General features: G+C 39.9%; 1 protein-coding gene across 4 annotated transcripts in view; it reads left to right on the plus strand.

Moving 5' to 3' along the window:
* Positions 1 to 2583: 2583 nt before the first annotated feature.
* Positions 2584 to 15832, plus strand: part of spon1a (spondin 1a) — an 85466-nt gene continuing 72217 nt past the window's right edge. The window contains exons 1-7 of one of the 4 annotated variants that reach the window (XM_028442223.1): positions 2584 to 2626; positions 7377 to 7503; positions 7649 to 7732; positions 7814 to 7922; positions 11781 to 11877; positions 12136 to 12641; positions 13999 to 14105. In XM_028442223.1, the coding sequence (XP_028298024.1) occupies positions 12407 to 12641; positions 13999 to 14105 (342 nt within the window). In that variant the 5' untranslated portion in view covers positions 2584 to 2626; positions 7377 to 7503; positions 7649 to 7732; ... (1 more) ...; positions 11781 to 11877; positions 12136 to 12406. The remainder of the gene's footprint in view (positions 2627 to 7376; positions 7504 to 7648; positions 7733 to 7813; positions 7923 to 11780; positions 11878 to 12135; positions 12642 to 13998; positions 14106 to 15832) is intronic. The other 3 variants (XM_028442224.1, XM_028442226.1, XM_028442225.1) reach the window with 3 other exon arrangements.

Here is a 15832-nt window from a genome sequence, read left to right on the forward strand (position 1 = left end):
GAAATCCAACAAGTGCGATAGGCTACATGAAGTGAAATATATCAAAGTGCACAAGACTGTTTATGAGATACCTTAAAGTGAAAAGTAAGTCGTGTATGTCCTGTGGGGATGGAAGGAAAGGTAGTTTAATATGATGATGAAACGAGTGGTTTTAAAAAGAAAAAAAAACACTCCGAAAGTGCCAAATCTTCTCCTTTCCAGATATTTGCAGTTATCTGGATAAGCGATCATGGCACCATGATTATTCACACTTTGAAGGCTTGGAATAAATTTCTATCCCCATTAATAACAATACAATAGGCAAAATACGGGCACACCTTTTTTTTTAATGTTATTTGAAAAATTGCACTTTAATTTTAAATGCAAAATCCGAAACAGATCCGGATGAAATGGAAGGAACAGAAGAGCAGAAAGAACCAACCTATCATAACCAAGTGATGTTTCATAAAGATCGGTCATTAAAAACAGAAATATGAGGGGTTTTTTTATTTCGCCAATCATAGGAGATAGGATTTTTGGATTTTTCAAACTAATCTACAATCCGTATATTGATCTATTGAGAATCCGTCATGCATTCTGGCAATCTGCCAAAGGCTGCAGGAGCAGCAGGAGGGACTCAATGAGCCTGTTATTTTTCATACAAACTACTAGTTTCATGTAAGGCTGTCCTTACATAGTGACAGCTTTAGCAAATATGACAAAAAGTCACTTTTCTAAGATTTGCAGACTGCACCTTTAAACAATAAAGATTTCTTGACTGTTTGACATGGTCTTGTCTCCCTTTCTTGTTGTTGTGACCTTTTCAAGCTGGGTCATGACACTGCTAAAAGACAAACAAATAAATAAACAGAGCAAATATTACCTCCTTAGCAGAGGTAAAAAAAAGAGTGCACGGGACTATAGATTATCAAACACAGGTGATCTGATGTTGCTGCTTTGCTGAGGGTGGAGGAAGAAAGCAAAATGCACATTGATATAGCAAATGTCTTCAAGTGAGCTTGTTGATAAGGCAGTAACTGCAGATCAGATATCAGAATCTGCCGTGGTGCACAGTAATACAGAGGAAATCATAGATGGAAAATACTTAAATCACATGAAGACACGAGACATAAATATAGCCCTGTTCCCACATTATATCTGTACTAAAGACCTGCAGGCTGGTGACACAGGAGTGAATACAAATGTATATATAATCTGCATGTGGATTGGTACACATCATTTACTTATATTTATTTCATGCAAAGTCAAGAGGTAATATGTAATGAAAATAAAAATCGCAATATGACATGTAACTGTTAATCAGTCCATCCATGCCTTCCATAAACAACTGTACAGTATGAACAAAAACACATACAAAGAGATATTCCTGCCTATCAGAGTGGGTACATTTGTGTGAAGCCCTTTTTACACAAAATGATTAATGAAAATGCCAAAACAATGTGAGCGCTCAAGTTAGGATGAATGAGGGGATTTATTCCTCAGCATAACCACAGCGGGCTGCCAATTAGGTAACTAAATTAAGAACAAACCCCTACAGGAAAAAATATCAATTTAAATACAACAAAATACAGAACCAAACATTAAAATACTAAACTCAAATGAAATCAATGAACCCCAGAGTGTAAAAATACAGTCTTTTGATTCCAGATGAGGATCTGTTATGCTTGGGGCATTTGTATATTGAGAAGAGAGCATAAAAGCATCTACAACTTGCACTTACAGATTCACAAACAAAAGGTCAGGCTCATGCTGGGGGGGATGATGTTGAGAAAAGGTCAAACCCTCTTAAAAATGTTAGTGCAAAAGTATTATGCTTGAAGGGGAGGAAGACACAGATAGGGTTTTAAAGTAAAAGTACATTTATTGAAAAACTGAAACTCCAAAACCAACAAAGTGCAAAATGAATGTGATCAGTATTCACTAATAAACCAACTGTTAAATGCATGTCAACATTGCACTATTTGGTTTCAATTTGGTGACTCTTTCCTTTGTTCCAGTGGGCCCTGATCAACAAGCTGCATTGTACACCTGGTCTTACAGCAGATTTCCACTGGATACTTAACAGCTCTGTCAGGTTCTGTTTGATTTGTGTTCAGCCCTTTTGTTCTGAGTCTTTGTTTTTCCTGTTTTCTAGTGTAACTTTTGTCTCTGTGTTCCAGGGATTCCTGCTTGGGGCTCCACCCCCAGTGATGTCTGTGTGCTTGGTTTGTGACTGATTAGCTCCCTCATGATTCCACCCAGGTGTGGCCCATTCCCAATAAGGCCTCCTCCACTATTTAGCATTTAGGTTTATTGTGCGTTGCCAACCCTCCTCCTCGTGTCCTGCTGCGTTTGCTTCCTGCTCCCAGTTTTCCCTGTGCTTCCTTGTGTCTTTTTTGGATTTTTTGTTTCTTTATTTGGAATAAACATGGACTGGTTCCAGGAACGCTATGCCAGCATTCTGCCTCCATCTCTCTTTGCATTTGGGTCCACACCACCGTCCACAAACCGTGACAGGCTCCTGCTGTGGAACATATCCGTGCTCCGCTGTCTTCAATCCCCACGGCTCCGTTTGTGATATGCATGGTTGGGGCTATTTTTCTGCAACAATGCTTTGCCCAGCAAAGTTCCTCATGCTTTTGAAAAGGTAAAATTTTCAATGAGGAACACATGAGGGTGATCAGAAGCGTACACATGTTGGTGATTTATTTGATTCATTTATGAGGCAGTGGTTATATATTTTTTTTTTTCTTCACTGCTACTGAAAAACATGGAGGGTAACCAGACCTCTTCAGAAGAAGAGTGCAGTTTATGGCATCACCAGAGAGGAAAAGATGCAGTGACAGTGGTGGCTGGCCAATAGAGGGTGCTCAGGCGCAGCCCCCCCCCCCAAATGTTTTTCATTTTCCTTTTTTTAAATAAGTATTTTTAAAATAAACAATTATTTTGAGCATCATTGTGATCACTGTGGGCAGTGAAACTATACGGTCTCTTCTTCAAAATCCCTTGGTGAGGAGAACATTGGGGGAAAAACTAAGGCTAAAACAGTGAGGCCCAGATCAGCCTAACATCAAAATAAGCCAGCGAAAAAGGTAAAGTTGGTACAGCAGGAAGTCTTGGCCAGCTCAATGCAGTCATGTAAATGCATTATATTGCTTCCCGTGTTTGGATTAAGTGCTTTGTCACACAGAAGGACGGAAGGTCAAAATTCCAGTACAAATATCCCACGCACACAGACGTGCATGGACAAACATGATGGTACCATTAATCTTAACTTAATATTTTGTTGCACAATATTGTTGTTGAGCCAATCACTGCAGTTAAGTGATTTACGGGTACCATTATTTTTGTCCAGGCCAGTTTCATATTCATACAAAGTACTCTTCAACAGAAGAGTACTGTCTGTATACACACATTCATTCCCTTGACCAGATTTTTCTTTGTATAAAGATGACCGATTTACCACTAATGTACTGTTTCATGTGCTCAGCTGTGTATAAAAAGGTAAAAATGTGTAGTAAGTAAAGTGATTTATTGCCAGAATTGTGGTTGTGCAATATGTTTTGTGCAAAAATACCTCAAGTTATTAATATTGGCTTAAATAATAATTTTACAAAGCACTGATATCCTGCCGTTTCTGTTCAGTTGTATCGAGATGATTACTGAAACTGACTTTTGACTTGATCTGGCAAAGCCCCCCCAGAATGTTTTTCACCAGCCGCCACGTCACAGTGAGTGTCTCAAAACCCAATAAAAAATAAACCGAGAGTTGATGCCACAGCTGGAGACCAGGTGTGATTTGCCAAAATTTCAAGATGAGATATAAATGTTATCTATTTATATTCTCTGCTCAATTTCTGTTGCTTTAACTTATTCTGTCACTACTGAATTGTTTTGCTACATCTAGTGCATAATAAGTGTTTTTCAGACAAATGTCACTCTGTTAACAGTGCGTTACAAGGTGAGAGAGGGCAAAGAGTTTCAGATACAAAGAGCGGGGAAGTATCCTTGTAATGTTTTTGTTCTTAGGGTTGCAAAAATGTGAGGCATTGTAGCCAATGTGCCTCACATCTGTAGGATTGTTTAATCATGGCAATGTTTATCAAGGTGAAAAACATTGGGGGAAAAAAGTACAGACATTCCAAGTTGCCAAACCATTTTTTAGGGAAGTGTTGTATCCAAAATACACAACAGTCTTGAATATATAAATATCTGTATCATATTTTGTATAAATTTGTATTATTATATATATATTTTACTACTGTAATGTGTGTATCTGATCCTTATTTTTAACTGTCTTTTACTTAATTATACACTTATTTAATGTTTTCTTTCTTTCGTATTTGTTAAATGTTTTATTCTTTTATTTATGATTTTTTTTTTTTCTTAAGTGGCTGTAACAAAAGCAATTTCCCCCTGGGATTAATAAAGGAATTCTGAATGATAGATTTGAGCGGAAAGTTTGTAGTAAAAATTCACCTCTGATTGGTCAACTGTCCATCTAGAAGATGGCACCTGCTGATTAAGGGGTGGCGTTAGTGTATAAAAACACCTGTGAAACCTGGGGTGTTACTCCCTTTTCCCCTTCTTGGAGACAGTCTGATGGTTGACGTGCAGCAAGAGTACTGTGAGGTGCTGTGTTTGGATGTCCGCTGTATACCTCAATACACATTGCTACGTTTGAAAGGTTAACACCATTTCTATAGTGCTGTAGATATAGTATGCTCAGACGGTTTGGCCATATCTCTGTCTTTAGCGTGCATTTACGGTGAACACGCAACAACGTATGTGTGCTGAAGGAACTATCAACTCCAACTCTATTTAGGTCGGTTTGAGCCACTTGCTCTCTCAGATGGGTTAAGCTGTTCAATGTACCGCTTTCTGCTTGGGTTATTTTTTTATGCGTTAGCTTAGGTGACGTTTGATTTCTTGTTTAGCTTTTGGCTCTTTGATAGTTAATTGGCTTCCATCTTTCCTGCGGGAGCACTACTATTGGTAGAACGTCAGTGTTCCAGCCCAAGCTGCATGTCACTCCAGGACGGGAGTTGCTGTTTTGTCACCTTTGGTTTTTGTTCCATCATTGGTCTTGTTTTGTTTGTCTAAACTGTAGTTTTTGTGTCTGTCTTGGCAAGAATTCCGTTGTCATCCTGACTGTTGGTGTGTGAGCATACATAACTGATACATTTGGACATGCAACCTACTGCATGTATGCTTGGGGTTTGTGTGTGTACCTAATTATATGAATTTGTTTTTAGTATGTTTTGTTGACTTGTGTATTTTTTTCTCTCTCTCTGTTACAGGAGTGGGCTTCTTGTTGGCCTTGCTTCTACCACCTGTTAGTGGGTTTTCTTCACTGTTCTAGTGACATGCAGTGCATCACGGGTGGTTCGAACCCTTTACTTTATTTTGGTAAATTGATCCATTAAGCCCCAGCTTTGGTTCCTGAGATAATTTTTTAAATGCCCTTTTATTGCCAACCACAAAGCTTTTTAACTCTTGGTCTGCCTCTTTTATTTGATATGTAATATGATAAAGTTTTATTGGTGGTGCTACTGACTCTTGAACACATATTGTCTTATACCTTATGATGGTTTTGAAAAGGTCATCTAAAAGGCATGTGTATTTTCAGCTTTGCTTGATTTAACATCCATGGTTGCACGTACACAGTTGGTGACAGTACACTCCCATTCTCCCTGCTCTGCTACCTCTGATTAGCACCCTTGGAGCTGTTTGGGCCTGAGTGCCCCACTGAAGGGCAACTGAAGATTAGTCGAGGGGTTGACAGCTCATGACTCATTCAACTTGACTTCTCAGATTGAAGTGACTTGATAACTGTTTGAAATTCCCCTGCAATAGGGTTTTACCCCCTACTTGATCCAGAATGATACCATAAAACAGTACATAGTTATAATAAAAGGTAAATGGCATTGATGAATAAATACGTTTTATTGTCAAAGTTGGGAAACGATTTCCCCTAGTAGGTTGGTAACTTATGACCCCTATAGTGGTGCATTCTGCTCCCATTGGCTTTGTTGCTTGCATCCCATATCTTCCATCCCATCAGCCCAGCAGTTAAAGAACACAGCCCCTCTACATTTGTCAGTGCACATCAGATAATGGTGGCTTTACCATTACATGCCCGCTGAATCCTGAGAGGACAAGAATATACCCCAGGGGTATAGTTTCTACAAAATATAGCTCCTGTAAAGGGAAAAGAAGCATAAGAAAGAGATACAGCTGCATGTTACACTTTATACATTGATGCAATTTAATTGTTGTACTAAGACAAAATACAAGTCTCTTATTAAATAAGAGCAAGTAGTGAACAATCAAATTAGATTATTCTTACAGTTTTTCTTAGTACTTTGCATTTTTCTAAAATCATCCTATGCACAACATTAAGTGCATTTCTCAAAACAATTAATACAAATAGCAAAACACAATGGATCACATGCAAAAGCCATTCTGTTGCTCTAAATCATTCATCCACCTCTCAAAAGTAAGTATCTGTGGCAATTAACATGTCAGTTGCCATCAGGATGAAAAGTCCTTGTATCGTTGTGTACAGACAAGACACTCAAAGTGCTTAATCATGGTGTCAATACAACAGTGTAATCTGGAGGTATGTTCTGACTATGGCTAATGATTGAATGTAAATTGTAAGTTAAACCTTAGTTTGTGTGACATAGATTTGACAAGATTCACAATCATGCTTTTACAGTAATATGTTGATGGAATGTCATAGTGATGCATAAATTAAAAGAAGGGTAGATCATTTTATTGTCACATATGTGGAGCTACATAGGCCTGGGGAGCAGATGCAGTTAAGGGACTTGCTCAACATCCCACAGCCCAGGGAAAATTTGAATCAGTGGCCCTCCAATTATGAGCCTTCTTCCTTAACCACTAGACCACCACTGCTCTACATCATGCAGACAGCACTACATAACACAAATAAAACAAAGTAGAAATGTAAACGCATAAGAACAGGAACACTCTACATGCTCCAACAATGCTGTCGGTGAAATTTTTGAATGACTGAGGTCACAGTTATTCGTCCCGCGACCACACCCCCCTTGCCCTCCAAAACCTCCACTGGCTCTCCGTTCCCCAATGCATCCAATTCAAATGCCTCCTTTTTGCCAAAAACAGCCCATCACAACCAAGCCCCCTCCAACCCCACAGATTTGCTCCACCCCTACACTCCCTCTCGCTTTTTTTTTCAAATAATAAACATGTTTTTATTTTAATGAAGGATCAGCAGAAATACGTTCATCTTTGTCTCACTCCTCAAATCTCCAGCTGCTCAGAGCTGTTTCTGGCCTGACCCTCACCATCAATGCTTTAGCTAGAGTGGTTAATGTTGAGGTCTAAAACCCAGAACTTCATCTGTGCAGTCAGGACGGGGAGAGTGGAGGAAGAGCGCACAGCTGCAGGTGACAGAACACTTTAAGAGAAAGGAAAGCACCGCTATCGAGTCGGACCAAAACAACTACTAAAACTGCAACAAAAACAAGAAAAACAGTAAGTTTTCCATATACCTGCATGGATTTTAATAAATATTTATCTGAAAAAGATACAAAAAAAAATGTTTTATTCAAAACTTCTCACATGCTTTAGGAAAACTGTTTTCTTCAATAGTGAATAACTGCAACGGTTTGGCTTTCAGCACAGGCAGCAGAGCAAGTTGCCATTAAAACCAAAGCAAACATCACTGAAAAGCAGGTGGAAGCTCTGAGGAAAGACAGAGAAGGTTTGTGATTTTTAGCTCAGTACCACAGCATTCCTGTTCCTGGACCATCAGCTGCTGTAAAAGAGGTTTTCTCTCTTATAGTGACAAAGATTGCCTTCTCCGCCTCCCTGCTGGCTTCTGCATCAGGACATACAGCACCGTTTAACACAAACATAGTTTTCAAAACAGTTATTGGAAATGCCATACACAGGTATGAACATCACTGGTTTAATGAATATGAAAAGATGAATCCATTTATTGACCAAGCTGTCCCACAGGGTTCTTTGTTGCACCAGTGAGAGGATCCTATCACTTTGAGGTCTACGTCTTTGGATATGGACACCTTTCACATTCCTTGTTAGCTACGTTGTCTATGAGCAACAGACGTTCCATTATGGAATTAGTGCTAATGGTGCTACGCTGCTGTTGGAGGTGGGAGATGTTGCGTTTTTGCTTTATATAGTGAGCGGTCACCTGCTTTTCACAATGTGAGAAACATTCTTTACGTAAATTAAATAAGAACATTTTTTTGCAGATAAAAATCACAAAGTGCTGTACAGAACAGAGGATAACATTAAAACAACAGGAGCAACATCATAAAAAAATAAAACAAATGTGCATTTGCAACAACAGGCGCAGCATCATCAAAAGGATAATACAAATTTGAAAATCCATTTAACCAAAAGTTTTTCTGAAAAGCAAAGTTTTAAAATGTTTCTAGAGTCCACACATTCAAGCTCCCAGAGGGACTGTTGAAGGTCATTCCAGAGTCTGGGGGCCACAGCCTGGAACGCCAGGTCTCCCCGGGTTTTAAAATGCATTTTAGGGATCTTTAGGAGACACTGGCCTGAAGAACGAAAGGTGCGCCCTGAAGTGTATGGGCACAACAAGTCAGTGATATACTAGGAGCCTGAAATTTAACCGAAAGACAATGAAGACTAGATAGAACCAACCAGGATCGGACTGCTGCTCAGAGCAGCTGTATAAGTTATGGTGAGCAGCAGTTTGATCCTGGCAGCCTGTATTTACATGCAACCGGAGCTGCTCTTCTCTTCTCTCCTATAGAACTCAATGAGCTGAAATTGGTGTCCCAGTTTGAAAAGTTAATAAAACAAATATGGTGCAAAATTGATGTGTTTTGTTAGGCATAGATCTTCTAATAAGGATATTTCAAAGGTTTTAGGCCACATTTATAAAAACAGTGGATGATCCCTATTAGATAGATAGATAGATAGATACTTTATTCATCTCCAAGAGAAATTCACAGTTCCAGCAGCTTACAGGTATGAAAACACAGGGGCATGCAGGGAAAGTACAATGTAGAAATTTAAAAATTAAAAACAGTGCAAAAAAAGTACTAAGGTAAAATATAATGGTATAAAAACATACTTGGAGTCCAACTTGTAGATGTGTGTGTGTGTGTGTGTGTGATAAAGTGCGTGTGTGACAGAGGGTGCATGGTGTGATTAGCATTAAGTCCAGTGTTCTATGGTTGATTTTATCGCCCCCCCCCCTAGAGTTGTTAAAGAGCCGCATGGCGTGGGGGAGGAACGATTTCCTCAGTCTGTCAGTGGAGCAGGACAATGACAGCAGTCTGTCACTGAAGCTGCTCCTCTGCCTGGAGATGGCGCTGTGCAGTGGATGGTGTGGATTGTCTATGATGGACAGTAGCCTGTTCAGGGTCTGTTTTTCTGCCACAGATGTAAGGCTGTCCAGCTCTGTGCCAACAACAGAACTTGCCTTCCTCACCAGTTTGTCCAGGCGTCCAGCGTCCTTCTTCTTGAGGCTGCCCCCCAACACACCACTGCATACATGAGGGCGCTCGCTACTACAGACTGGTAGAAGATCTGTAGCAGCTTCTTGCAGATGTTGAAGGACGCCAGCCTTCTGAGGAAGTACAGACGGCTCTGTCCTTTCCTGCACAGGGCCTCTGTGTTGGCAGTCCAGTCCAGTTTGTCATCCAGCTGCACTCCCAGGTATTTGTAAGTGTGAACCACCTCCACACAGTCACCTTTGATGTTGACGGTCTCAAGGTGTGGCCTGGTTCTCCTAAAGTCCACCACCATCTCCTTGGTCTTGGTGGCGTTGAGGAGCAGGTGGTTAGAGTCGCACCACGTGACGAAATCCTGGATCAGTTCCCTGTATTCCTCCTCCTGTCCACTCTTGATACAGCCAACGATGGCTGTGTCGTCCGCGAACTTCTGCACGTGGCAGAGCTCCGAGTTGTACTGTATTAGGTCAAACTAGTCCGTATTAAGCCCCTGAAGTAAAATTAGTTCGACAACCCTGCCTTACGCTGTGAAGAATTTCTGGTGAGCACCCTGAATATATATTATTTATATTAGAATGAAAAGAGCCATGTTTAAAATTAAGCTGGTTACGCACATTTTTGCACTAAAAACAATTATTCTTGCTGCATCGGGGGCCCTAGCTACCACCCCCTTTAAAACAGAGCAAAAGGTACGACCCGCATGTGCTTCTGCTGAGCGGGAGATAGACAGCTGCAGGAAACCATGTCTTTCCTAAAGAAATATTCAGTAGACCAATAAAATACAGTAGAAGAGATTTATAAAATACAAGCAATGGATATAGTCAATAGGTTATTGTGAAGAAAATAAGCCTTCATAATGTGAAAATACTAGTATAGTTTCCAGGACCTAATGTAAGTGTACATAACTTACAGTAAGGGCTGAACAAGATGGTTTGTACCAGTGGTGTCACTAGGCTGTTTTATTTGGGGCTAAAGCCCCGGTTATTATTCAATTAGCCCCTAATATAATTTTTTTGGTGGAAAAAAAAAAAAACTTAGACAATCCTTGAATGCCCGTTATTTACTGCACAACTGAAGACAGTGGAGACCTTTGTGGACTTCAGGAAAAACACAGCCTCCCACCATGATGGTGCACTTCTACACTGCCATCATTGAGTCCATCCTCTCCTCCTGCATCACAGTCGCAGGCTGCAGCGTGTCATTCGCACTGCAGAAAAGGTGATCGGCTGCAATCTGCCATCTCTCCACGACCTGTACACCTCCAAGAGGCTGTGGTCCATTAGGACCAAAACCTCTCGCCACAAGAACAGTTTCCTCCCCTCAGCTGTCAGCCTCATGAACAATGTACCTGCCCTCCTCCCACATAACACAGACTCACATCAGCCCGAATGTCAGAAAATATCACCATAATGTGAAGGCTGAAACTGTTTAATGTGTCACAGTAATGCTCTTTGGACTTTACATTTACTTTCTTTCATGCTTCCTTTGTACATTTTGTGTTTTTTATTATTCTACTGTATCTATTGTTAATTGCTTCTCATATTTTATTTAAGAACTTGTTTTTTTAGCCTTGTTTTTTCTTTCGCACCAATACACCAAGTCAAATTCCTTGTATTATGTAAATGTACTTGGCAATAAAAACCGATTCTGAACTGAGCAACAAAAACTCTGTATTCTCTGCCATCTCTGATGACAATAGCAGGGTGACCATACAACCGGATTAGGTTGGGGATATTATAAATTAATACATTTGTCCGGGTTTCCCAGGGACCTTGAACACATCTCGGGGAACATGTTAGTTTAAAATGGTGTAACTGCTAATATTGGCCTTATCTGATAAATCCCACCAGTTTCTGAAAGCTAAGGGGTTGCTCTTTACATATTCACCAGTATCATGTACTTGCGTAATTTTATTCACACGTGACGGAATCATTAAAGATGCCGCTTTGCTTTGACATAATCGTCACACACGAGGAAAAGAGAAAGAGGACCCAAGTCCAAGAAAGAGGGAATTTAAAAGAAATAAAAATATCGGTGGATTTATTTGAAAAGGAAGATGCTCCTGGTCACCCTAAATAACTTACAAGATAAATGAACGATGAAAAACACCCACTCTGAAATAACTTAAATGGAACGGTAGATGTCTGGGGATAAGCAGTAAAGCAGTCAGGTAGCTGTTTAAACCTATAATAAACTGCATATTTTGTTTATTTAGTTAAAGCATTATGAAAAAATGTTGCATGTGCAATAAAGCATACCAATTAATTTGCTGCGCGTGCATTTGCCATTTTCCTCTAGGCTAAGCCCTGGATGTTTCAGGAACCTAGAATCGTTTGTACCTGGGACCCAAAATGTGGCGCTACGCCCTTGCTCATATATCTCTCTAATAAATCAAGTAAGTAGCCGATAAATAACACAAATTGTCAGTCATTATTTGGAACATTAGCGTATAAAGGAATCAGAAAGCAATTAACAACCAGCCATTGGAAACTAAACAGCCGCTTAATTAGTCACCATGACAACCGTGTAGCATGGTTGGTTGTTTCTTTTGTGTGCTGTCTTGTCTTTCTCAGGCCTCTCTCTCTCTCTTACACACACGCACACACTGGGCTGAAAGTTCAGTCACTTTTCTCAGCTAGTTTGTATTCATCAGCAGGTGTAAATGGCTGCACCCTGGAGACAGCCAAACAACGACAGACACCTTCCCTCCTTCCTCGGACCGCTCAGCGCTGCTATCCCGTCAGTCAGCAGATGCACGCAGCGTGCCCCCTCCCCGCCCCCGCCTCTCTCCATCCACACACAGACAGTGTGGACCAACCTCTCCATTGGTGAACAAGTCTACAGTAGCGCTGAAGTTCTCCGCCCTCACTGAGAAGTAAGAGAGGAGTGGAGCTGTGTGTTCCCCGCTGTCCACAGTCTTCACCATGACAGCGCTCGGACTCCATCCCGTCCTCCCGCTCCTCCTGCTCGGCTTCGTCTCCTCCGTGGCGTGCGACGCGTTCGCCTTCACCGAAGAACCATCCGACAGAGCCGGGAGAGCGGACGGCTACTGCAGTCGGATACTGAGGGCTCAGGGCAGTCGGAAGGAGAGCAACAATGAGTTTGTGCTCCGTGTGGAGGGAGACCCAGAGAACTACCAGCCCGGGAGCACCTACAGAGGTCTGACACTGTTACACACTTAGGTTGGATGTTTGGCACTATACTGTATGTGCGCATTGTCTGGATACTCTGTGCAAACTTGAAATTAATTTACAAGCATTCTCTATTTATTTTCTTTAATAAATGTCTATAGATTAACCTTCTTTTTGTCTTCTAAATTGTAGATAAGTTGGCCCACTTTTTAAATCAACAGCTTGTGTTTAGCTTTCCCCCCCTCTTTAAAAAAAAAAAAAAAAGCTTTTTAATTGAATGGTTATGTCTGTAATCTTAAATACCCTCTGCCTGTCTATGCTACATATTTGGCAGTGACTATTCATACGGAACGTATGAATAGACCGTCAGTCTATTCATACGTTCCCCTCATTGGGCAGTTTAGATCATGTGATAGGTGCACCACTTGACTTAAAGTTACATTTTTTGTTACCCTGCTAACTCTTATTTTAGCCCAAGCCCTAACCCAAGAAATACGCTAAAATTTGATTTTTTTTCCATATATGTATTTTTTAACCCTAACATAAGAAATACCCTAAAATGTTTACTTTTTTCGTATATGTATATGTTCCAGAAACACGTCAAGTTTCACTAAATTTGCCGGCTGTACTTTTAGTGGGATTCAAACACACGTTAGCGGAAGGAAGGATCCTTGAGTGCGTCACCTTAGACCTTATGTAGAAAAGGTCCAGAAAATGCGGAAAACGTACCCATTGTCATGTTAATATGTTTTCGCATCAATAAACACTTCGTACATATTTTTATCCATCCATTTATCTTCTGGTATATAGGTTACTTTTCTCTGACTTAGGGGTTGTGGTGGTGCACCAAAAAAAAAAAAAAAAAAATGCAATAAACAGGTATTTACAGCAAAATATGTACTCAACAATTTGAGTTAAATTGAGTAGAATTAACTTATTATCCCTTACATTTTATTCCTGGAGCAAAATATCCATTGTCCAAGAAGATTTATAAATGCACTGTGAGCCAGTGACTTTCATTCATTAATAGATATTTGAAGCAACATACCCCACAAAGCATTTTTGTTCAAAATAAAGACCAAAGTTTTGCATTTTGTAAGGTAATGAACTTGAATTGCCCATTTGATATAATATTACCTTTATATTTTGATACTCATAAGATGATACCTTTATTTTAAAATGCTTGTTTAGAAGATGTCAATCACAGACTGAATGTGATGGTCTACAGGGTGACGGGACACTCCCATCAACCTGCCATTCATGTTTTTTTTTTATTTTATTTTGTGACTGATGATGCCCCAGTAAGCAGCGAAAACTCATGCAAGCACAAAGGACAAGGTCTCAGGCAGAAGTGAGATTTTTCTTCTTTGTTTGCTTCCTCTTAGTTACTCTGGCTGTATCCAGCCCGTCCTACTTCAGAGGGTTCACACTTATTGCCCTGAAGGAGGGCACAGAGGGTGAAAAAGAGGAAGACTATGCTGGACAATTCCAGGTAAGTTAGCAATCAGTAATATGAATGTGGAATATATACAAAATATAGAAAAATAAAAACACATTTTGGCACCCTGCAGCTGTCACAAATGGTAGAAAACTCACCTGCTTTATAGATAACAACAAACCTCCCTTCGTCTGAATTCTGACACCTAAATTGGGCGTGATGTTTATCGTGTACGTATAGGCTTTGCACAGCCTTCCAGGCTTCAAATGTCAAAGTGTTATTATTCTCACCTCACCTCCTCTAACAGAATTGATATTGCATATGAAGATGGTCGAGTCGACCCCTGCTGCTCCTCACAGCTGTGGTAGATGCGTATAGATTTTCAGTGGTCCTGCTTTAACAAGCAGACATACAGTCCATGTACATGTATGTGGGGAGTATGGTTTGGAATAGTTACAGGTTTCATTTGCATTTCTTACACACAGGTCGAACTAGAGGAAAAAGAGGGAGTACAGTGACAGAGGCAAAGCATTAGGGTAAAAAAGAACGAGGGAAAATATAACCGGTGCTGTCACACATGTGCTATTGACTGAATAAGTAACGACAGACAGACATACACCCATTACCCATTAATCAACACACTGTACCTCAATTTTGTTAATCGTCTATTGGTAATTCCAAGTTTATGAGCACAAGACGTCAAAAGGATTTTCCTCTGCAGGGTAGTTGGGGGAGCTAGGAGCCCGTAGCGTTTGTACTTCATTGAAACCCAGGTTCAATCAGTTACTGCCAATTAGAGCTGAGCAATATATCGTGATTGAAGATATATCAAGTTTTCTATTTTGGCTATATAGGAAATGACAATATCGCCTATATTGAGATCTATACAATCACACAGTACAAATCACATCATACAAGTATTTAATATTATTCACAGAGTACAGCAAAACAGTGTTCTTTATAACTGTACCGTATTTCGGAGATACAGTATATACTCATTTTAGGCGTCGCTGCTTTTGTGACTTTTCAGCATGAAAAGCACTTCGATGCATTACTGAGTGCGTCCTAATCCTAATGGAGTCACACTACAGAACTCACTCACACGTGCTGTCCCTTATAGGACAAAAAGCCAAAAGTGGCACATATTGTGCAGCTGTTTGTTAATAAGTGAGCCCATGTGGAATTTTTCATCAGCAAATTTAACTGTTTCTGTTAAGACTGAGTTTGAAATATCGAAATTAATGTTTGAGAAAAAAAAAAAAATCGAATATCTCCCAGCCCTACTGCCCATCCAGCGCTGATGTTGTATGATTCATGGTTGACTGCTGCTTTTTGATTAAAAATGTTTTTTATCAACACCTTGCTGATGCAGTACAACTACCTTGTGTGTTGGTGCTGTGCTTTCCTGCCATTGTTTATGACCTGTGATGAAAGTGTATTTCCCAGCCTCACTTGGTAGTAGTTTTTAACCATTTGTCAACCGATTTTATGTCTCATAACTGCAGGTCTTTTTTATTCAAGCAATGACTGTGTTTTATCCTAAAAGTACAATATATGAATATTGAGCACCTGGTATAATTAGTTAATCTTAAACCTAAAAATAATCCAGCAAAAACATAGATTTGTACCGCTAAGTGGATTTCCCCATTTTTTACCTTTTAATAATCCAAGTATTTATCTTCAATGAAGTGTATTTTGTTTAATTTCAGGACTTATTTCATAAAGTTTACTGTATTGATGTGTACACTGTTTCAAAAGAGCTCTATTGATACTTAAATAAT

Source organism: Gouania willdenowi, chromosome 3 (genome assembly GCF_900634775.1).
Source record: "Gouania willdenowi chromosome 3, fGouWil2.1, whole genome shotgun sequence".
Lineage (NCBI taxonomy): Eukaryota > Metazoa > Chordata > Actinopteri > Blenniiformes > Gobiesocidae > Gouania > Gouania willdenowi.